The sequence below is a fragment of the Phoxinus phoxinus genome, assembly GCF_949152265.1.
Source record: "Phoxinus phoxinus genome assembly, chromosome: 6".
Lineage (NCBI taxonomy): Eukaryota > Metazoa > Chordata > Actinopteri > Cypriniformes > Leuciscidae > Phoxinus > Phoxinus phoxinus.
In genome coordinates, this window is record NC_136881.1 from 8,343,693 (window position 1) to 8,364,603 (window position 20,911).

Sequence of the window (20,911 nt, forward strand, 5' to 3'; positions counted from 1 at the left end):
CCCTCTTCACAAGATGTAAAATTAGTCTTTGATGTCCCCTGAGTGTGTATGTGAAGTTTTAGCTCAAAATACCCCACAGATATTTTTATATAGCATGCTAAAATTGTCACTTTTTGAAGGTGAGCAAAAACGCACCGTTTTGTGTCTGTTCCTTTAAATGCAAATGAGCTGCTGCTCCCGGCACAGAGGGCGGAGCTTTAACAGCTTGTGTCCTTTTACCTCACACACACATGCACTGAAAATTTCTAACACTTTTAGCCTTTTATGTTCAAACTGGAGTCAGACAATGATGGAGAGACTCAAGAAGAAGTGACAACATGTAGAATACAACAGGACATTTCTGATTGGTTAGTTGATGAATTTATGTAGTTTATGTGTAGTGTAGTATCTTCTAGTCATTGATTAGCATATTCTGTCATGATAATCTATAAATCGCGTTCCCGGAGGAGGGGTTTATGTAAATTATAGGGTTGGGGATGTCACTAACCCGGGAGGAATGTCGTGTAGTCCCTACCAGCCGTTTGTTGTAGTCCTTAAAAAAACGATTTCTTTAAAAGCAAATATCTTCCTTTGGTTTGCACTTTGCGCATTGTAACTTTGCATATGTTGTTTATGCTCAAACAGCAACATTACTCACTAACTAAAGTTAGAAAAATGAAATCATAATCAACCAACCCTTTGAAGTCGACATGAATTCAAAATTGACCCTATTTACGTTGTTGGCGCATATTACTAGCCGTATGGTGAACAATTAATCCGTGCAAGTTAATACACAGAAAAAAATAGTTTGCCGTGGTTATCTTTACTTACTTCCGGTCTGGAATGGCGTTCCTTTTTTGATGACGTAGGTTTGACGGCTTGGGTTGAAAACGCTTCACCACTCCCCTCAAACCGTTAGTCTCAGATGGAGAGGAGGAGAGGAGCGCTAAAGTAAAACCATGCCCTCTGTTCAATGCTCCGTTTCACTTGGAAATACGTCAAAACACTGGAGAAAAGTCGTTTGCAACTTCCGGTTCACGCAGACTTTAAGGTGTCTTTGTTATACATTTAATTACTGAGGAATATTACGTAACTACATATCACGATAGGGTTAGGATTAGGGTGTGGTTTGGTTTAGGGTTAGTTGCATGTAATTATGCATAATTTATAGTTATTTCTATAGTAGCTGCATGTAACATATGTAACAATGACACAGTAAAATAAAGTGTTAACTAGATATGTTATTGTTAATGGTGGGTTAGCCATCAATGACTGAATGTTTGGGTCCAACAAGCAATTTTTATTTGAAAACTTATCAAGTTTTATGGACAGGTGACCGAAAAAAGTCTATTCTCAAAGACAGCCTGCTGAAACATAATCCTTCAAAATGCAATACACAATACTCACAACAATAAATAAAATGTTAGGTAGAAAGAACTTAAAGTGCAGGTGCAGGATGTAGAAACTGAAATACAGACTTTCAGGTGAACAGATATTTATACAATTATATTAATATTAGCTTATTCTCAAAAGGAAACTTGGTTTCATTTTTTTTTTTTATTGTAGCAGACTACAAAAGCAGCATATAAAAGATTCTGAAGAAAGTGGCAGAAGACCAGTAGTTCATGCTGTACAAGTAGATTTCTGATTTTTATCTGAAAAAATAAAAATAAATTATGAATATACATAATTAGCAATGCTGTTCTTTATTGCAATAAATGTGGTCCTGATATTCTGCTTACCATTTAACTTTGTGTGAAGGTAGAAGGCAATAATGACAATACTGAAGATAACCACGACCAACATCGGAATTATATACTTTCTTAATGTGACATTTTCTGTGAAACAAAAAAATATATTTTGCATGTAAATATTGATAAAGATCATTTCATTTCAAATATGAAAATGCATCTTGTTCAGCTTAATTCTGAAATTATAATATTACCACTGCTTGCTTATTTTATTATTAGAACATGCAGTTTTTAATCCCATAAACCACAACCACCCAAACACTTACGTCTAATAAGTCAAATCAAGTTACCTTTATTATCATCTTTAGGCACATAAATTTGAAACCTCTTCTCCACGCTGTCACTCTGAGCCAAACATTCCACGTACTTCCCATGAAACTGTGACAGTGGAATTGTGATGTTACTTGTAATGGTGGTTGAACTGTCTTCGTTGAGGTTAGTGAAATTATTTGACCTGAAGAAGTTCATTGCTGTCTCTGGTGATTTCCACTGGATTGTTGGAGTTGGTTTACCAGTGGCTGAACATGAGACTACAACATCTGAATCAGAAGTGGGTGAAGGATTCACTTCCACTGTCATTTCTGAGATACCTGGAAAATACCAGCAACATAATTACTTAAGTACAATCTTTAACACAAAACAATAAATTATGTGATATCCAAAGCGCAAAATGTCTATTAAAGTTCGCAATGTATAATACACTATCTTAACCCTATGATGCTGACATTTGCTTTCATTTTTCTAGAACTGGAAACTGAATGAAAGTATTGCACTGAGAGTCCATTATCATTCATAGATAGATCTCGGTGTACCTTCTGATTCACAGGTTTACTTTTGAAAGTACATTACCCCTTAAGTATCGACTACAAAAAAGCAATTAACGTGCCCCTATTATGGGCATAATAAAAGGTCTGTAAAGTTTCAAAGTTCATGATAACAGGAGTTTTAGTCTCCCAAAGGACAGAACCATTTTTAAAATGAGTCGTCAGTAAATTCAGTCTTACAATACTTAGGTTTGCAACACATTCGCATAATGCCAGCCTATGGTCTTCATTAGCTGCCCGTGTACAATGTCTACTTTCACCCTCAAACACTGTAGTTGTTGCTGAGGCCTGGAAGAGTTTGGTTTGTGTTGTCAACATGTCAAGAAGATGTTGTTTTCTGCGCTGCAAAAGCAAATCTAATGTGCATGTACTTCCAAAGGATGAGGATGTGTTGAACAAGTAAAACTGATGCCATTGTTACTGTTCTTATTATACAAGTGTAACCGGGTCCTATTTGACCCACTCCAAGCGGGATTCGAACCGGGGTCTCCAGTCGTGGGAGGGGGGCACGCTAACAAGAACGCTAAAGACCGCAGTCTCTAGTGCGCCTCTTGAGGCCAGGGGAGTGAGTTTTACACACACAGCTCTTACTTACTGGCCGACTTCAGTTACAGTTTTAATTTCAAAATCCGGGTCATGGCACCAAATGTAACCTACTCGCTCCGAGCGGCATTCAAACCGGGGTCTCCGGATTGGGAGGCGGGTGTGCTATAAAGCCGTGCTAACTCTTACTGGCCTACGTCCTTTACACAAGCGCTGAGGAAGCCTCCATAGTTGAAATTCAGATATGGTCAATTGTGACACATACTGTAAGTGGTAGACCAATCACAACAGACTGGGCCATCTGACTAATCAGAGCAGAGTAGGCTCTCAAAAAGGAGGGGTTTAATAAAGACGTAATCCTTGGTTGAACTGTTTCAGGCACTGTGAGAAAAGAGGTGATGCTGCAATGCATGTAATGAGAAAATTAAAGTGTTTTTTAACCATGGATGCATGTAAACCTATTGTGAGAGACCTACAAAATTAAATTAAGAAACTTTAAAAAAGCATAACAGGGACACTTTAAACATTTCCTTGGATTGTTTAATAGATATCAACCCAATGCCCCCAATTTTGAGAAATATTGTCAAACTATGAAGTAAGTTGTCACAATGGGAACCTGCCATTAGCCTATTATAAGCTGTTAATGGCTTTTCTGCCATTTAAAAAATGCAAAGCATGTCAAACCACTGTTTTGGCACAAAAAAAAAACATTTGTATAAAATATGTGACACATAACCTTCCCCAAACTGATATGCCCTAGTCTGAAAAACTGTTCAATGTTTTGGTTCAAATCTGCCTTTAATTGATCCTAGTGTTTCTGACTCAAAATCAGATAGATAACCTTAGTGATTTTCCTTAGTTTGGTTGCAAGTATTTACCTACCTTTAACAGTGAGGCACATGGTTTTTCGTTTGGGTCCTGATGGATACACTTTGAAGGAACAAATGTAGCAAGCCTCGTCTTCAAATGTTGTGTTTTTTATCTTAATAGATGTTGAATTAAATGTCGCCAGAGTTAAAGTGACTTTTCCCACATACTCCTCGTCCACATTATCCTGGAATTGTTCGCTGAATGTTGCCAGAGTTTGTACATGTTCGTGCGTGCGCACCCGCTGCCAGGTGACATGTTTGACTCCAGACGCGAACGGCAGCGTACAGGAGAGTGAAGCATCCTGACCCAACACAACATCAGTGTCTCCTCGTCCGACAATATCTGAAAGGTAAGCTGTGGAATAAAAAAAATTATGTTGTTATAAGCCTCCCACCATCTCCATCCAGATTAGCAACATCCAGCCAGAGCAGTTTCAGATTTGGCCATAACAATAAGTAAATTACCGACCTCTTCTAAGCAAACTTATTATGATCAGAAGGCGCAACATGTTTCAAATAGTCAGGTTTCTATCTATGAACAGATACATATATAGCTTATCTGGGCAATTCCCCTAGAATTCCAGTATAGCCAGTATAGGCTAACTGTAAAAAGAAAAGGGGAATTTTATGATTGGCTTTCAATATTTCAGTACACCTGAGTTTGTTTGGAGCGATTATGCTTTTTATTGCAGACAAACGTTTGATTCAAATGAAAGCTTTGACAGTGTAAATAATTATTTCTGATTTTCCGTGAAATTTAAGACTGAACGGGGAAAGGAACAAATATCAGACATGCATTAAGATTTTTTTAAATATGATTTTTGTTATTGCATAATATTCACAATAACATTCATATTTGTATGTATACTTTTTATAATGTTTTTATAAGACGACATCTGCTAATAATGCGACAAACTGTGACATAAGTGTCCAAATACTTTTTTGCGTCCAGTGGATGCGTTCAAAGTTTTTTGGGATCAATGTTCTATCATATTTTAGTGTTGTGTTGAACTCTGATCTTTTGCATGTTAGTAACACCAGTGATCATTCATCTATCTATCTATCTATCTAGTAAATATTTTAATAATTTCCGGGAATTTCTGGCAGAGTTATCCCGGACTTTCCACAGAAATAAACACCTACAGAGGCAACATGACTCGTGATTAAAACACTTCCGCTTTTATAGAGTTAAAGTCATGCGATGCATCTATATCAGATCATATCATCTCAATACATGAACATGTCACTATTGTGCTAAGTGATTGAGTAATCTATTAAGAAGATTAATCTATTAGGGATGTGACCGACACCTCTGGAATGACTTGCCTCCTAGTGCTATAAGTTTCACAATGAATCCACATCCTCCAGCGGCGAAGCAAAAACGCAAGTTGTAATGTACAGTGTTGTCTTGAGCGAAGTAGCCTAATCCAGAACACACGAGTATTTAGGCATTTATCAAGCGTGTACAGTAACACATACCGGTAAAACAGTGACAGGATGAAAACCCCGAGTGTGATTCATTCAGTTTCGGCAACCACATGATTAGGAATATTTCGTGACAGCATCCGTGTGAAACTAGACCTCACGTCTATGTCAAAATTAAAGCCTTCCTATTTATAAACAAACAGGCTCAATTAACGTCACTTTGCCTCCAAATGACTTTATTTTTCACTTCATACTTTTGCTGTTTATAGGCTAATGCTAATTCATTTAATAGTAAACTTATATTGAATACTATTGCTTATTCATTGAGACTTTCTCATGTAAGAACATTCCTTGGGGAATCCTGGGAATGTTTAAAAGTTTTGTTTAAAAGCCTGTAGGCCAGCATTTGGATGTGTCATGTTGTGTCTCAACTTCGATATAATATTCCAATATTTGTCAGCTAGCTACGAATTAAAGTAGTTAAAAAATATTCGACTTATCCCTAAATTGTGTGAAATAGGCTAATGTCCAACACAGAGTGTAGACAGTATAAGCATATATATTGGAATGTGTAACAAACCTTCCCATCAAGTCAACCACAATATTTTTAGTGTTTATTTATTTATTTACATTTAGGTTTTGAATAGATGTTATTACAAATTAAACAACATCCATTAACAGATCATAAATAATGTTCATAATTTTCATGCCAAATGTGGAATTACATCTGTAACCTCAGGTATGATAGAAATATAACCCTTTTCTAATTGGTGTTACAGTACCAGATTTAATTATATTTGCCTCTGGTTGCAACTTATCACGAAACAATGTTTTTGTTATACACTTGTGCAAATTGTTTATGCTATAAAATCTCACATGAAATGAGACATGACAAAATTTTAAGTTTTGCATGTAGGCCTATTGTAATTTAAAGTATTGTAATTTGATTATGATGGAGGCAGATCAAACTCATCATATTCTTGAATTTTCTGATCTGCTCATTTTTTAATTGTAGAAAAATATTTATTGATTTAAAAAAAAAACTCTGATACCTCTGTTAGAACTTCTCTTTTATAAAAATGTATTAAATAAAAGGATTAAAGTTAAGATTTATGGTTACGATCAATAATTACCATTCAACCGTGGCTTTGTTTTCCTTCAACATAAATGACATAAGAGCCAGATATTGCATAACAAGTTACTGGTAGTGTTTATTTACTGTCATTAAAGGGGAACTTAAGGAATAAAACACAAAAATTCCTAAGTATGCAAACAGAAACATCCAACCACATGCATGCAAAGCATTTCTTTGTGTTTTGCACTTAATGTGCAAGTGTGTGGATTATTTTTTTCCCCAGATGTATACAGAAGGATCTAGTTTTTTTTATGCATTTACTAGGCAATATGCAAAGTAGCATCTTATCATTATTTTCACATTTACCCATATTCAGAGCTGCAAAGTGAATTCAGTGAGCCCAGGACTAGGCAGTGTTCCCATTCACTAGTGTAAAGATGTGACCCATTAAATGGTTTATGATAACTCTTTAAAATGTACAGTTTCACTATTGTGTTTTTTGTACGTATAGCTTGACTGTGTCAAGATTGCGCATTTTGTGAGTATGTATAAACTTATTTGTTAAACCGAAATTAGGATGATATACTAATAAAAAAAGATATATATGGCTATGTAAATAAGCACTGCTGCCAAAATCTTATTTTAAAGCAATTTTATTCAAATCTGACCATCAAATTTTTTATTAGCAATCAAGTAATATGGTGAAATGAGATTTCATACCATGGATTATTTACAGATTTGAACAATTTTCTGCTCCAAATTCACTCTTTTCTCCCCGGTCGATTCCACAGGCCAAAACGGGATTTTCAGTATGCGTCTGTTAGACCGACAGTGACATCTGCTGGACGGAAGCCGTTAGTACTTTTTTCACACGCGCACCAGTGCAGTCGCTTTAATATTCAACTAGGTTACCTATTAATAGATCATATGACCACATTTTCCCTGTTGAGATCTAAGGAGAATACATGTAGGGTGAGAGATTGGTCATTTATTCAATTATTCATTCATTTCTCAGTGTGTTTTTCAAGAACGGTCTCACGTATCTCATTGTTTGTGTTTCTGTAGGCTCGCCCGCTGCCTGGCACCAGCGTGTTTTCAGTGATGGTGACATTGTGATAGGTCATCTCGAAGGGTGGACAGAAGGTGCGCGCCGAATAGCTTCCCATCGACATCGTGCTCTGATCACTGCATTGAAAGATTATGAGCAGCAGCAGCAGACTTTATTTACGACTGCAATCATGTCGTTTTTATTCCGGTGGTATGAGAGCGTCGTATCATCGGACTCTGGACAGAATCGAGTTAATGCTGCCGCCTAAATTAAGACCTATCTACAATCATCCTGCTGGTAAAGCAATTACTCTTCTCCTGTCTGAAGAAACACACAGCCATTGTCTAATAGTTATTGTATTATTCTTAGTCTAAAGCATTTATATATTTTTTTCTATATTACATCTTCTCTATATTATCTCCGCGGTGTTATTGATGTTATTTCTCATGCAGTCATACAGTGGCCCCAAAAATAATTTGGAGATACTTGAGTGCGTTTGGCAAGTGGCATATGTATTATAAAGAAAGATAGCACTTGCACTCCTTTCATGCAAACATTTCACAGGTTAAGATGTAGCAAGTAGGCTACCTTTAAAAATTAAACATTTCGTTAATTGAAAACCTCTATGAACTATTTAAATGAACTTCATACATCCATAATAACCTTGGGATCACAAAATGGCTGAGAGAGCTGCTAGTTCTGAGAAAAGATAGGATCATTTGTTTGCAGCTGCAACGAAATTCACATTTTACGTCTGATTTAAGAATCAAAATAGCTACTTTTAGGGCCTGGCTTGTACAGTTTGAATGAGCTATTCTTATGTGCATCTTTCTGTCCCACTAATCTTGTACATTGTGTTGGTCTCCTGTCCACCGTAACCACTTAGACCTGGTTTCCTATTTGTTGATGTCACTTTGTAAAGAAACATATGCTCTCATAGACTGAACATGTAATATGCAAGTACATGATGTCGTCAATGCTTTCACAAGTCTGCGGTTTCAGCCTCAAAAACGCAGTTGTCGTATAAATGAACGGCCATAACGCATGAAAAGTTTCCTGATTTTAGTTGAAAACTGTGTAAACGGGCCCTGAATTGTAATTTAATAAACTTTTGAAAACAGTTTTCATAGTGCAAGTTTTTGAAAACTATATCGTTTTAGTAAATCACATGTTATTTTGTTTAGTTGTCAATTCAGAATTATGAGAGAATTGTGATTTTTCTTTTGTTTAATTCTGATTCTCAATTTATCCATAATAGTGCAACTCATAATTTCTTACATAATCTTTTCTCTCTCTTTTTTTCTCAGGACCAAAGACGGTTTTCTTCTGGGCACCTGTTTTTAAATGGGTGAGATGAGAATAGTTTTCCCCTCACAGTTGAAATATACACACATTTTAAAATATACAGCACTTATAATCACCTTTTACCATCTTCAGTTTTTTCTAGTTCTTACACAAAACTATTTTATGGATTTGTAAGATGTAAAATGTAGGGTGGAAGTCACATATACTACTTTTGTGCTGCTTTTTTGCCTTTGACAGCCACTGGTTTGTAAAGGCATGGTGATAAGGATAATTTTTGAGTGAACTATACCTTTAAGTTATGCAAATTGCCAGTGAATATTTTGCAATTCGAAATGTTGTAATGCTGCGGTAAATGCAATCATATCATGAATTCCCTGCTGATCAAGGCCTTACTGTTGTTTGCTCTTTCTTTCCTCATGCAGGGTTTAGTTGTGGCTGGATTTTCTGATATGACCCGGCCACCAGAAAAGCTCAGTCTCTCTCAGTCTTGCGTCATTACAGCCACAGGTACTTGTTCAAGGTGGAGAGAAATGCTCGATGTTGTTTGGTCAAGATTGATCAATATCAGTAGCTGTTGTCAGTGTCCTCTAGATTAGAATATCTCATCTAAAGCCTCATAGTAACCTGAGATTAGTTTGGCTGAAAAAAAGCTTGAAACGAATTCTACTAAATAAATGTGTGAGCAGTATATCTAATTTGACAGTCAAGAAAATATTCTTTGTGTCAAGCATTTCTGAGACTGGTAGTCTTTTCTCTCAACATAACTGTTTAAAAAAATTATCATACTACCATTCATTAGCTCAAGTGTGATCTTGGCCTACGTTTTGACCTAAATAAGTCTTAATTTAACAAGGCTAAGGCCTTAACCCACTTTACACACAATGCAATGTTGATTCTGCAATAAGGATTTTTATTTCAACACAGCGACTCCCTCTGGTTTCTTTCCAGGATTAATTTGGTCAAGGTACTGCTTGGTGATCATTCCCAAGAACTGGGCTCTGTTTGCGGTTAACTTCTTCCTGGGCATATGTGGAAGCGTCCAGCTCACGAGAATATGGAGGTTAGTCATTACGAGTTCTGTCCTAAGGTCAGCTTTGTTTACTACCATCAGTAAATACACACAGGTGACAAGCTTAGTTGTATGGGTTAAGCTGCAAAGACTTTGAGTTCAATGGTTTGGAGTTCAACCAGATACTAACAAAAAGTACATTTAAGCTGTTTGTGTCATTATATTTTTAAATGCATAACTAAATAACTTTACAAAAAAAGGGTTTTTAAAATATGAATCTTGTCAGAAAATCTAGAATGCTCACTTGGAGTGGCATCATCAAAAGCTTCAGTATTTTTAAAGCTAATATCAAGCTACTAATATGCAGTTGAATTACTACATCTTAGTTCTATTTATTTAATTGTATTCACCAACACGGACAATTTGACTCAGCTTTTTAAATTAAACATCAAATGACTTATAAATGCTTGTGCTGTAATGCTCACACTACAAAAAAAGGGTGTTTTTCCAATTCAGTCACCGTTACAAAACTAAAACAAAAACAAAAAAACTAATAAAATAAATAAATTATTTAATATATAAATGTATTTGTCTAATTGTAAAGTAAATTTTGTTTACATTTTTTTTTTTTTTCAAATGAGTAAATTTACTGATTCCTTAATTTTCTTTTATTACACTGCTAGAATAACATGCATATATTACAAAAACTCTCTGCAGATTAACATGCATAAGGTATTAGAATAGGCCAAGGATGGACAACTCTGTCTCTTGAGGTCCACAATCCTACAGAATTGTATATGATCTCCATTAGTATTTAAAACGTGTTTTATGTACATAAAAAGATTAGATGTATTTGACTTATGGCCTCCACAAAAGTCTTATGGCCCCAGGTGTCACGAACTGCCTGGTTGAGGATCCAAATGCAGCTTTTTAATAGGGCAATACAGAATCGTAATTCAAAAGACAGGCAAATGATCAAAACCATAAGGCAAACAACCCAGATAATATATAATATATAATTATAATATACTAGGTGAAAAACAGTATGTGATAAAAGAAGTATGTCTTAATTCACAGTACTCATAAAAGAGTAGGCAAAAAGTATGACCTACTACTTCCTAAAAGATTCTCAAGTGTGCGTACATTTTACTATCCCATGAGGCCACGGGAGAAGATTTGTGAATGTCAGTGAAGCGACGTACCATTGGAAGGTCACATGACAGTGATAACATGGCGAATGTAGTATGTCCAGATTACATTCATACTATACACACTCATACTATATAGAACATACTTTTTTAGTAGTTATGAAGTAATTACTTATTCAAAATAAGCACCTACTCGAGAGAGTATGCCATTTCGGACACAGCCAGGGTTTAAATAGGCAGGGCTTAAGAAGACACAGCATAATAGCCCGTTTTCACAGACAGGGCTTAGACTAAACCAGGATTAGGCCTTAGTTCAATTAGGGCATTTAAGTAGCTTTTATAAACATGCCTTAGAAAAAAAAAACATGACTGGGGTACATCTTGAGACAAAACAATGAAAGTGACATATTTTAAGATATGTCAGTGCATGTTGCTTTCAGTTAAAACAGATCAAACATGCATTTTGGTCTGGGACTAGGTTTAAGCCTTGTCTGTGAAAGCGAGGGTATGAGTTTAGGCAATGGGTTATGGGAATGGAAGAACATGATGAGATATAGCCCAGGAGTGGAGAGGACTGCCCTCTGGTGGAGATTATGGGCACTCCAGCTGGTGGATGTGACACCAGGCCTAAATGTTGGTGGACAGAGATGCCTATTTTATGTTTCTGCCGGTGGGTGGCCACCTTCCATACCCATACCCAAATCCCCCACCCCTTGGGCTAAACCATTATGCATTCTAAAGGAGTGACGCACTTTGTATTTGTGTGTGTAGGTACCACCAAGAGCTCCGGGAGAAAGGAGAGGAAGTGCAGCAGACTTGAAGTACCATTTAGCCTGACAGAAGTGGAGCGGTGATGCAGTTCTGCTGTTTTTCAGTTACTGCAAAAGCAATGAATCAGCATTTTGCACACCGAATTCATGTTATATAGATCAAACAAATCTGTGTAAAATAGAGGTTTCTTTTTAAAAACATTATCATCTTAAAATATAATCACATAAAATTGAGATGTGCTGATTGTAATTCTGGTGTTCTTGATTGTATACTGTGTTGTTATTCTGATCTCTTTCTCAATTTAAAATGGGTCACATCATAATAATAAAAAATAAGTTACAGGAGGGGTGCCTATAATGTTATAATTTTTTTTGCCAAGACTTGAAAATAGAAAAGAAAACAAAAAATGACCCAGTTGTGTTCCTCATTATTAGGTCGGTTTGGATAAAAGCGCCTTCTAAATGAATAAATATAAATATAACACTTCTTTGTGTAAATGTGCCATAAAAAATACTAAGATCAGACTGAAATGTCCAGGGAATGTTAAAAATAAGAACTCAAAATCACAAGGTTTTTCTTGTATAGGACAAGGTTTTTTTTTCTCTCAAAAGATTAAGGGGTCATTTGATGCCTCAATTTTTATATGACCCCTTAAAAAAAAAAAAAAAAAAAAAGGTAATTTGACAAAACCTAAAGTCCTGCATGAATGCACTGTATGCCAAATCAATGTTGTGTTTTTTGCTTAAAATCAGACGAACACAGTAAAGGCATTACCTGATCACGTACAGGTAGATACAGATACTTAACCCTCTACAGAACAGACACAATGATAGACAGAAGTGTTTTTTTGTAGTGCGTTGTTGCACATAGTAATTTATCTGTCAATGAATTAATTTATTAAATCAAAGTTGAATTCCCATTGGGATAAAAGACTGTTTTGTAATCCCACATCTTTGCGTTTGAGTGTCAGTGCACTTTTCTCCAGAGCTGCATGATGCATCCTACACTGGGTTTCAATAAAGCTTAAGGGTCAGTAAGCACTGCACATTTCCAGCCCCTCTCCACCGCTGAATCGAGGGTTTATGACAAACACATGCATCATTTTGCTCCCTCGTGCTAAATTAGACCCGTGAATCCCCTTTAAACCTGCATTCAGTGTATCCTACACACTGACTATATTACGTAGACGAGGCGTTGAATCATCAGTCTGTCTCAAAACTTATCCGTCACTCTTCACCTCTGCAGCCCACACTCTTGTCAGATGTGAACCGCATTGAATAGAAATTCTGTTCTGCTTTCTGCATGAATATGAACAAATAGGATTTATGTTTGCATTTATATTTAGCAATTTTGCAGAAGATTTTAGGCAAAATGTTCATTACAAACAATACATAATATTGTCTCCTAACCAGGCAAATAATTAATCCGTTGACACTGAAAGTGAAAATGCTGTGATGCAATAGAGTCAGCCAATCAGAGCATTGATGTTTCATATAGAGGATCAGGATTTTGGACCAATGAGATTTTACGGTGAGCGGGGCTAGAGAGACACAGGAGAAATAAAATAAAATAGACTGCACAAAAAAAAAAAAAATTTCACAGACAATAAGAAGCTTTGTTCGCTTTATTACGTGAAGTGATAAAATAGTGCTGCAAAACAAACATTGTACATATTGTTTGACTGTTAAATGTCATTGTATTTATTTATTTTAGATTGTGTGCTTCTATATGCTAAATGGATAAACATGCTAAACTGTTGCAATAAGTTGTGATGGTATTTTTCAAGTGTTTTTAGCTGAGCATTGAATAGCGAGAATGAAGAACATATGCTGAGAAAGATTGAGGGTGTATGTCTCAGACTTCGCACCCGTTCACCTGACTTGAATGAGACTGTTCTGAAAGAGTTGGCAGTTGAGAGCACAAATAATACAGTAAATATTAAGATAATCTTGTGAACGTCTCACTCCCTATGCTATTCGAATGGGTCACATTTAATTAATATGCTATCTGTAAATGCAACTGTCTTATGCTTATAAGCGACCATGCACAAATTTAATTTAGACAGCATTGACTGACATATTAAAATTGGCCATTTAGATAATGGCCATATGCATTATTTACTTCTTTAATTTACAATTCTACACTGCAATAATCTTTTTCAGGCTCTTTATCTTGTTCAGTTTCAGTAAAATACAGAATCCTTCAAATTAATTAATTTTGAAATTGCAGTAAGGTATTAAGATCTTGGTTTTCGAGAATGCACCTTGCTTCTCTTTTATGAAAAAAACAACAACAACTAATCTTTCAACCAAATGTGTTATTTTACATTTTATATGCAATGTAAACCTCAATCTGAATCTAATTTAACTTAATGTTAGATGTGATTGTGATTCAAAATTTTCACAATTTTGAATAACTTAAATAATCTAGTTGGTTTTACCTATAGGAAATAAATGGCAAATATATTATTGCAGGAAAACTGATCTGACCAACACCTTAAATGTGGCTTCTGGAGAAGCATTTGGTCAGATCTCTCAGGTGTATTCAGGGCCCAAGGCAGTTTAAGAAGTAGGCAAACACAGGTGTGCTCTTTTGTCTATTTTTTATGAGTGGTCAAATAGGTACAATTAAATGCTCTTCACTTCAGCTCACTGTTGCCTTGGTAACGTGACCAACCCATCATCTCGTGCCTTCAAGGTCAAGCCTTAAATTGCTGCAGTGGCAGTTTCAATTCATCTCAGTGACATTTGACACTCTCTCTGTTCCATTCTCTTCTCTGTCTCCCTCTTTCTTTTTCCACATTGATGCATTAAATATACAGAATACATAATCCTTTCTCAGAGTCAGCTAATTCGGAGTATCTGGTGTTGTATGTAAAGTGCTGTACCATATTATTGCTTAAGGGTAAGTGAAGTCGCAGGTATATTGACTGACTCCAAAAGTGCATCACAATCTGTTGTCACATTCATTGTGTGTGTGTGTGTGTGTGTGTGTGTGTGTGTGTGTGTGTGTGTGTGTGTGTGTGTGTGTGTGTGTGTGTGTGTGTGTGTGTGTGTGTGTGTGTGTGTGTGTGTGTGTGTGTGTGTGTGTGTGTGTGTGTGAGGTAGACCTGCTTGTTAGGCTATACCTATAGGAGCCGTGCACATGTTTGCGCGTGTGAGTTTGGTGGGGGTGCAGGGGGATGGTGCATGAGACAGGAAGAGCAATAGAGAGCGCTGTTCTCTGAGGACGAACGATTAACGTAGTGTGAAGGACACTAGATGAGTGCCACTCGATCTCACAGTGAAGGCAGGAGACCACCTTATCCTGAGGAACTCCACTAATATCTGACACAAAATGTAAACGTGTCTGTAAAATAAAACGTGTGAAGGAAGAGTAGCAAAAACAAGAAGCCACAAGCTTGATATGAATAAATTAGCTTACCATTGTCCACGTGTGTCACCGGGGACGAGAGCTTATGTGGACTTCATTATTTTGGGATTATGTTATGACTCATGCAAATTTGACTCGACTTTGAAATCCCTTGATGGCATCACAAGCTCTTTAAAGTGACAGATCGCATAAAAATTATAATTCTGTTATCATTTACTCCACCTCATGTTGTTCCAAACGTGAAACCCAAAAGTAGATGTTTAGCAGAATGTCCAAGCTGCGGTTTTCCATACAATGATAGTGAATGGAGACCAGGGACAATCCTTGTATTGAAATAGCAGCTTAAGCATGATGTTTAACAGGGCTAGTTCACTCCAAATGAAAAGTCTGTCAATAATTTCTCACCCTCATGCCGTTCCAAACCCGTAAGACTTTTTCATTAAATCTGAGAGCTTTCTGTCCCTCCATTGACAGCTACGCAACTACCACTTTCAAGACCCAGAAAGGTAAGACCATTAAAGTAATCCATGTGACTCCAGTGGTTTAAACTCAATTTTATGAAGCCTTGTGAGTGCTTTGTGCAAAAAAACATAATTTACAGCATATTATTTACAAAATATTTATCCCCAATGCACTTTTAGTTTTTAGGTGAACTGTCCCTTTAATTTAGAAGTAGCTGGAAGATATTCTGTCGTGCAGAAGCTTATCTCAATGTCACCGTCAGGAACTAAAGTTTTCCTCTATTGAGTCCTTTGTGGTTTCAACAAGTACCCACACAATTGTTCTGAAGAGGAAGGACAGGTCTATTTTGGCATGGTGATTTAAAAAACTGTTGTAAACATACATGTTTGTTTTTTTCAATGCATCATGTAAATAAGTACCAGATCACACATTGTATCAAATGAAGACAAGCATGCACTGAGAAAAAGTTGGCCTATAAATTGTAATGTTAAATGCTGAATAGTATGGAAGCTTGTTTCCGGCACGGAATAATAAAAAATAATAAAAAAAGTAAAAGATAATACTTTATAATAACTCGCAATTTCAAGTTTATATCACGCAATTTTGAGGGGAAAATGTAAGAATGACCAATTGCCAGTTTCATTTTTTATTTAGTGGCTGAAACAAGCTTCTACAGAATATAAATATGCACGGTTTGGATTATTATTATTTTTTTTACTATGGCCTTGTATGACTCTGCACATAATATAGCCTACCACTGGGGGGCGCTCACAAACTTATTCCCCTGTAGGCTGAGGTGAATGGAAAAGGTGAGTTACCAGATGTATTTAGGCTGTCTAAAACCCAAGGCAACTTACTGTTCAGTGAATAAAGTTCCTCATAAGGTACCATAAAGTAATGTCCAATGATCTAAAACAAGCTCAAGAATAAGCTTTAAAGATGACTAAGCAAATATTTAGTGACTACAAAGCTTATTTCACCATAAAAATGCTTATGTCCTTAGTAAATATCCTTAGTAGATGGAACATATTTAAAATGGAAATAAATATAACATAAGAGTAAAAATAAATGTACTACTTTTAATTGCTTCATCAGAAGGCCGAACAGGACTGTGGGATATAGAAAGATATACATGTGCTGCCTTTGAAATATGATCAGGTACCTTATAGTCAAATTTTGACTTAAAAAGTTGATATTATAAAATAGGCTACTAGGTTTTATGTAAATTTCGACATAGTATGTCATAATTTTGAATTTTCATCTCATAAATAGGACTTTATTTTTTTTTATTTTTTTTTATGAAGCAACTCTGCACTGTGCCCAAGCAGAATTTCCCCTTGGGGACAATAAAGTTAACCTACCTATCTACCTTAATTTGTCATAATTTGCACTTTCTGATTTTTGTGGCAGTTATCTTATGTGCCGGAAATGGGTTTACATACATAAGCGCCACCTACTGTTAATTTGAATTAACATTTGAATTAATTTGCATCTTCATTTAGCCCGTCTGCCATTTTTAGGCTGAAATGTGAGGTTTCTCATTTTATGAAACTTTTTGGTTTTGTCAAAACTTAGCGTTGTTTAAATCGTAGTTTCCACGGTTATTTTACAGTTTAGGTTGCTACCCTTGACTTGCTCTAGCAGTAGACCTTCAGTCTAGTGATGGATGCAGTGACCAGAAACCACCAGCAGATGACGAGAGTGTGAACAGGAGGTCTGCAGGAAACCTTCAGGACAAGGTCACCTTAGCATACACACGCCCTGCTAGTGAGGTCACTCATCTAGAACATATATATACTCTCTTGACTGTTTTCAACCCATACCTCCTCAATAGAGGCCTGGAGGAGAACAAAATAAATGTGTTGCGGTAGTCGTTTACTATGATGAGACATAAATGAATCATGCGACTGAACACTCAGCAGTTTTGTTAGAAAGATATTTATAGCACATCGTTTGCTGTTTCGGTTGCAAGTGAACAAAGCGGCTGTAAGTTTTCTGTGACGTGCAAAATCAGAATTGTCTATGCACTGACCTTTTGGGAAAATGTATAAAATACCTGCTGTCACGTTCTGTCTTATTAGAATTGAAACCTTATTGTTCCACAAACTTTCCAAGGAATCGCACACAGATATTCTCAGAAGAGAATTGCTTCAGTCAATAATGAGGCTAAGCTGAGAATTGGCAGGCCGCAACAGTAAATACTGCAACAAAGCTAGCTGGTAGGGGACCGATGGGTATGTGTCCTTGACGGCAACGGATGTTCTATTATCTCTAAAATCATGCAGGAAATGTTGCTTAAACACATGCTAATACTGCTTGACTCAGCTTTACGGTATATACAAACCATTTCTGTACACCACAAACCTCTATCTAAGAATCTGTCGTGAAAACAGCTCTCGTGGGTGGACAGTACAAAGGTCATATATGACTGTCCGCTTTAAACCTACACGATTTTTTCCCCTGTAGTATTATATAACAGCTTTTCATACCATTGCATTGCATCATTTAAATAATTTTACATTATTTATTTTAAAAAATTGCAATTGAAAAAACTCCTTAAAAAGTCTGTAAAAAACTATTTAGGATGTGGGGTAACAAATGACTGACTTCTAGCTTCTGACCAAGGCTATATCTTAATACTAGTTTTACCTGATCATAATGCTGTGTTCGACACTGTAGATCATAACATACTCTTAGATCGATTGCAAAATTACACTGGTATTCAGGGACAGGCATTAATGTGGTTCAAATCGTATCTATCAGACCATTACCATTTTGTCTACTTAAATGGGGAAAAAACGAAGATAATGTCAGTAAATTATGGAGTGCCGCAAGGATCTGTGTTAGGCCCTCTGCTATTTTCAATATATATGCTGCTGCCACTTGGTAATATTATAAGAAAACATGGAATTAATTTCCACTGTTATGCCGATGATACTCCTCAGTATATGTTTCATCACAACCAGATGAATCTTTTTCTACCTCAGAAACATTGCTAAGCTACGGAACATGCTATCTGTTTCTGATGCAGAAAAGCTAGTTCATGCATTCATGACCTTTAGACTAGATTACTGTAATGCATTATTAGCTGGTTGTCCTGCATCCTCAATAAACAAGCTACAATTAGTCCAAAATGTAGCTGCTAGAGTTTTTACTAGGTCAAAAAAATAAATATTATCATATAACACCAATTTTATTATCTCTACACTGGTTACCTATTAAGTTCCGTATCAATTACATAGTATACTGACCTATAAGGCCCTAAATGATTTAGCTCCTGTGTATTTAATTAATCTTCTGTCGCCTTGCAATCCATCACGCTCTTTAAGGTCACAAAACTCTGGCCGTTTGATCGTAGCCTATACCTAGAATATTTAAGTCCACTAAAGGAGGGAGAGTGTTTTCACATTTGGCTCCTAAACTCTAGAATAGCCTCCCTGATAATGCTCGATGCTCAGCAAGGGTTGAATTAGTTTTTATTTTAATATCATTTTCAAATTTCTTATAAATTTCAGTTTAGTTTTAGTTAGTGTCATTAATGATTTTGTTAGTTTTAGTTTAGTTTTTTATTTTGTGAACACATTTCTATTTAGTTTTTATATATTTAGTTTCAGTTTTAGTTTTAGTAATTATAGTTTAGTAGAGTTAACACTTCCAGTTAAAGACATTTAATTTCACCAAAGTTTACAGTTAACTCTTGTGAAAACCTCTTAATAATACAAATAAAATAATTGTTTGAGAATGAACAAAGAACCAAACTAATGCAACTAAAAAGTAAACATTATTATACTCATATTCAAATGTTCTATTCAGACCAGACATACTTCTACTCGGACAAATGTAGCCTAGCCTACATCTATTTCTGAGCTATAGACATTTGTTTTTTCCGTTTTCTGCTCAGTGTGGTATTGTCTAATATGTGTGGTAGGCCTATCTTGTTTAGGCTAGTTTCACATGAGATGGTTATCTTACCTGGAATTAAGGTACAGCATTTGCTGTAAGGTCTAGAAATGATAGAAATACTTATTTGGCCATTTCTGCTCTGTTCACACAGAAAACGGGTTTGCTTTGAAAAACGGAAAAAAGACGAGGGCGGTGGAATCGGGAAAAAGCGCAAGGTCTCGATACGCGTCTTTTAAGGTGAGCTTATTTTAACTTGAGTGTTCCGCGTTTTTAGAACGTCGTGTCATTCACGTGATGCTGCAAAAGACGCGAGACTCGAGTGCAACGGTCATACATTGAAAAATAAAGTAGAATGGAAAAAAGTAGGTAGGTAGGCCTTATGAGAGCTTTACGAAAACGAGTAGGCCTATTTATTTTTGCTAATTATTATTTTGTTTCAGTTAGTTTTTCAGTAACTGTTGTTAGTTTCGTTTAGTTTTAGTTTTTCATTTATGTTGAAATTTCTATTTTATTTCAGTTTATGAAAATGTTTTTTTGACCAATAGTTTTAGTCTTAGTTTCAGTTTTCGTTTACGAAAATAACATTGATGCTCAGACTCCTAGTTTAATCCTAGGTTAAAGACGCATCTCTTTAGCCTAGCATTCAGATAATGCATCTCATAACCTTATACAGTTAGCCTATAGCAGATCAAATGCACATGATTATTCTTGCTTAAGTGCAACTATACGCTACTTCTTTTCTTCGCTTCTCGGTTTTATCTTGGGATGCCCATCCTGAGGTAACTAGAGAGTTTGTCAGCTCCAGTTTGGATAAAGATTTCAGATGCCCAACACCTCAGATAATGCAAACTCTGAATCAACTTGCACCAACATATTTCTAAATGTCATAATCATTTAACAAACAAGTATTCATTACTTCAATGAGCTCATTGTTTCTGCATTGATTTATTGCATTGTTTAAATTAATACCGTGTGATTTTGTATACCGGTATGTACATTTCTGAAATGTATAACTTAGTTACCTCTGATAACAGATCACTCTAATTTGTAATGTGGACTTAGCTACTTTGAAATTATGTGTATTGTGAAAAGCGTTATAAATATAATGAATGAAATCAATAAAATTTAAATGTTTAAAAGTGCTTGGATGCTGTTAAAATGTCAGCAAAATAGTTCCAATAGTTTGTCCCATAAACCCAGATAGAGTTTAGACAGCATGCATATCCGGCATTAGTTAAAATGGATCCTCTGTATATATCTATTAAGTATTACATTTTCTATATTAAACTTTTAGCTATAACTGCTGCATTTAGTCAAAGCATGCCACAATGAGGTCCTGAAGTGGAATCCTGTTATATTTAGCGATACTTGCTGGAGGGAGAAAGCGACAAAAACATCTGTCTGAAGTGTTGCGATGGGTCTCATCA

General features: G+C 35.9%; 2 protein-coding genes across 3 annotated transcripts; one reads left to right on the forward strand and one right to left on the reverse strand.

Annotated features, from left to right (window-relative positions):
* Positions 1 to 1,156: 1,156 nt before the first annotated feature.
* Positions 1,157 to 5,558, reverse strand: LOC306999874 (OX-2 membrane glycoprotein-like). 2 transcript variants are annotated; one of them, XM_079614964.1, is made up of 5 exons: positions 5,446 to 5,558; positions 3,980 to 4,321; positions 2,021 to 2,320; positions 1,722 to 1,817; positions 1,157 to 1,634 (listed from the first exon to the last, which is right to left on the reverse strand). In XM_079614964.1, exons 1-5 carry the CDS (start codon positions 5,504 to 5,506, stop codon positions 1,603 to 1,605), a joined length of 831 nt encoding a protein of 276 aa, XP_079471090.1. In that variant the 5' UTR covers positions 5,507 to 5,558; the 3' UTR covers positions 1,157 to 1,602. The 2 variants fall into 2 exon arrangements, with proteins under 2 accessions (XP_079471090.1, XP_079471091.1); XM_079614965.1 differs by lacking the exon at positions 5,446 to 5,558 and adding an exon at positions 4,436 to 4,488 and having other exon boundaries at positions 1,261 to 1,634.
* Positions 5,559 to 7,250: 1,692 nt separating this feature from the next.
* mpc2a (mitochondrial pyruvate carrier 2a) lies at positions 7,251 to 13,505 on the forward strand. Its single transcript, XM_079614972.1, has 6 exons — positions 7,251 to 7,438; positions 7,532 to 7,811; positions 8,822 to 8,862; positions 9,242 to 9,326; positions 9,768 to 9,879; positions 11,748 to 13,505. Exons 2-6 carry the CDS (start codon positions 7,667 to 7,669, stop codon positions 11,794 to 11,796), a joined length of 432 nt encoding a protein of 143 aa, XP_079471098.1. The 5' UTR covers positions 7,251 to 7,438; positions 7,532 to 7,666; the 3' UTR covers positions 11,797 to 13,505.
* The last annotated feature ends 7,406 nt before the right edge of the window (positions 13,506 to 20,911 follow it).